The 2,500-nt window shown below is 33.6% G+C and overlaps 1 protein-coding gene across 2 annotated transcripts in view; it reads right to left on the bottom strand.

Moving 5' to 3' along the window:
- The window catches only part of LOC125042607 (lactosylceramide 4-alpha-galactosyltransferase-like), a 41,401-nt gene that overhangs the window by 23,306 nt on the left and 15,595 nt on the right, over positions 1 to 2,500 (bottom strand). The window contains exon 2 of one of the 2 annotated variants that reach the window (XM_047638363.1): positions 1,590 to 1,719. In XM_047638363.1, coding sequence (XP_047494319.1) covers positions 1,590 to 1,592 — 3 coding nt within the window. In that variant the 5' untranslated portion in view covers positions 1,593 to 1,719. The remainder of the gene's footprint in view (positions 1 to 1,589; positions 1,720 to 2,500) is intronic. The other variant, XM_047638364.1, reaches the window with a different exon arrangement.

The following is a 2,500-nucleotide window of genomic DNA, read 5'->3' as shown; positions in this document are numbered from 1 at the left end:
TACTACAGGCGATCTACTGTAAATATGTCACTGAATTCCATCTGTAATACACTATCCACATTTTTCTCAAATTTGATATTCTGTTGATTTATACTATTTTGCTAAGGTTAATACAATCGAATGAATCTTTCTCTTTATATTGTACTATTGTGATTAGTGATATTTTGTCAAATGGCATTACTCGCATAATTATATTCCTAGTAATGTATCACATCCTTGATCCCCAATCAATATTCCCAATCAATATCCCCCCTAATCCCTCCCACGGCTTGGATCTCTCCAAATTAATTCCTCAAGCCTCAAGGAAAACACGTCGGATTAAAACATCAGGTGTATCATTAAAGATTTCCATAGAATAAAGATTAATACTCTTAACAAACAAAAAAATACTATTCAATAGTATTTAAATACCAGGGAGTTTTCCACATTATACACTAAGTGTATAGTGTAGTATCATTAGTGATTCAATATATCGGCAAAGTTCCATTCAATATAATCCGTGAGAAGTCTATTGTTTTAGTGCTTCAGCGAGCTTATATATTCGAGGACAAGCATTAGACTCACCAGTAGCTTATAGGAGAGTCTTAATTGTCAAAGCAAAAACAAAATTGATTGATTTATCTCCATGTGTGTTTTTGCGTGTGTATGTTTGTGTTTGTCTGTTTGTGTGAACCACTTGTAGAACGTCACAGCTCACAAAACACCCTTGCTGCCCTTCGTTTCACATGCAAGAGTTCCTCCGTAACCATAAGGACATCCGGTCTTTGTGTCGTAATATCTGTGTTTATTTTCAAAAGCAACGATTTCGAACACAACGCACGCACACGCACACACACACATATATGTATATATATATATATATATATATATATATATATATACATATATATATATGTATTTATATATATATTATATATATATATATATATATATATATATATATATGTATATATATATATATATGTGTGGTAGAAAAACCCACAATGTAAAACTAGATTTATTAAAATGAGACTACAGTTCCATCAGACCTGAACATGGAATCCAGGTGGATTCCGAAACTGTAGTCTCATTTTAATAAATTTATTTACATTGTGGGTTTTTCTACCATAGTATCAACACGGTAGTGTTTTCTCCTTTCATATATATGTATGTGTGTGTGTGTGTGTGTGTGTGTGTGTGTGTGTGTGTGTGTGTGTGTGTGTGTGTGTGTGTGTGTGTGTGTGTGTATGTGCATATATATATATATATATATATATATATATATATATATATATATATATATATATATATAACTGCCGCGATGGTCCAGTGGTTGAAGCACAAAAAAAATAATATATATATACATATATATACATATATATAAACATATACATATATATATATATATATATATATATATATATATATATATATATATATATATATATATATGTTATATATATACATAAACATATATAGTATGAAAATATTTTTAAAGATAGCCAGAGAGACCGCAAGCGTCCTTGTTCCTGCAGCAGCAGCGCCGGGCTTCACAGGCCAAGCATGCATCATGCAAAAGGAGTCACGCCTCGTGACGACTGCGTAATCACCATCGACGGGCGGAGGACGAAGCTCACCACTTTGGCGGCGCCGCGAGCCGTGTGTTGGCAGCACGCACAGCTGCCACCATGTTGTCACAGTCTTCTCCACACCTTCGAACTCGGCCACATGTGTCGCGCCCTGGAGGAGAGAACGAGAGGCCGTTGGAGACTTTCTGAAGTATGAAATTTATGCTCATAATTCGTACGACAAACTGTGCAGTTTTCACATAAGCCCCGAAAATACATGTTCGGAAAAATAAGTGAATACAAAAGTCTAAGTATAAACTTATGACATGATCTTATTTCTAAAACATAATATCAATACTACCGAAGCATAATACGGAAAATCTAGGAACACATACATCACAGCAACATAAGAAAACTAATCGAAACTTACCAAACTTCACAGCAATAAGCTCAGGAAGGATTTACTATGAAAAAAAAAAAAAAAAAAAAAAAAAAAATATATATAATAATATTAATAATAACAATATTAATTATGATAACAATAATAACACTACTACTGATAATAAAAATATAATAATAATAATAATAATAATAAAAATAATAATAATAATAATGATGATGATGATGATGATGATGATGATGATGATGATGATGATGATGATGATGATGATGATGATGATGATGATAATAATGATGATGATAACAATAATAATAATAATAATAATAATAATAATAATAATAATAATAATAATAATTTTTAAAACTTACAACAAAAGGGGCACCCGGCGACCCCTCGCGCGCCATGAAGTCGGATGTGATAAGGTCCCGCTCGCTGCGACCTCATCTGACCTTTCTCCTTTAATGTCCTCCGGGCGCCCCTCCCCTCCCCCTGTACCACCGCCCTCGTCGGCTGTCCCATCACGCGCTACTGCCGGGGACATTTCCGGAAGCGA

The sequence above is a fragment of the Penaeus chinensis genome, chromosome 32 (assembly GCF_019202785.1).
Source record: "Penaeus chinensis breed Huanghai No. 1 chromosome 32, ASM1920278v2, whole genome shotgun sequence".
In the NCBI taxonomy this organism is placed as follows: Eukaryota; Metazoa; Arthropoda; class Malacostraca; order Decapoda; family Penaeidae; genus Penaeus; species Penaeus chinensis.
This window is presented reverse-complemented; position numbering and strand designations above follow the sequence as displayed.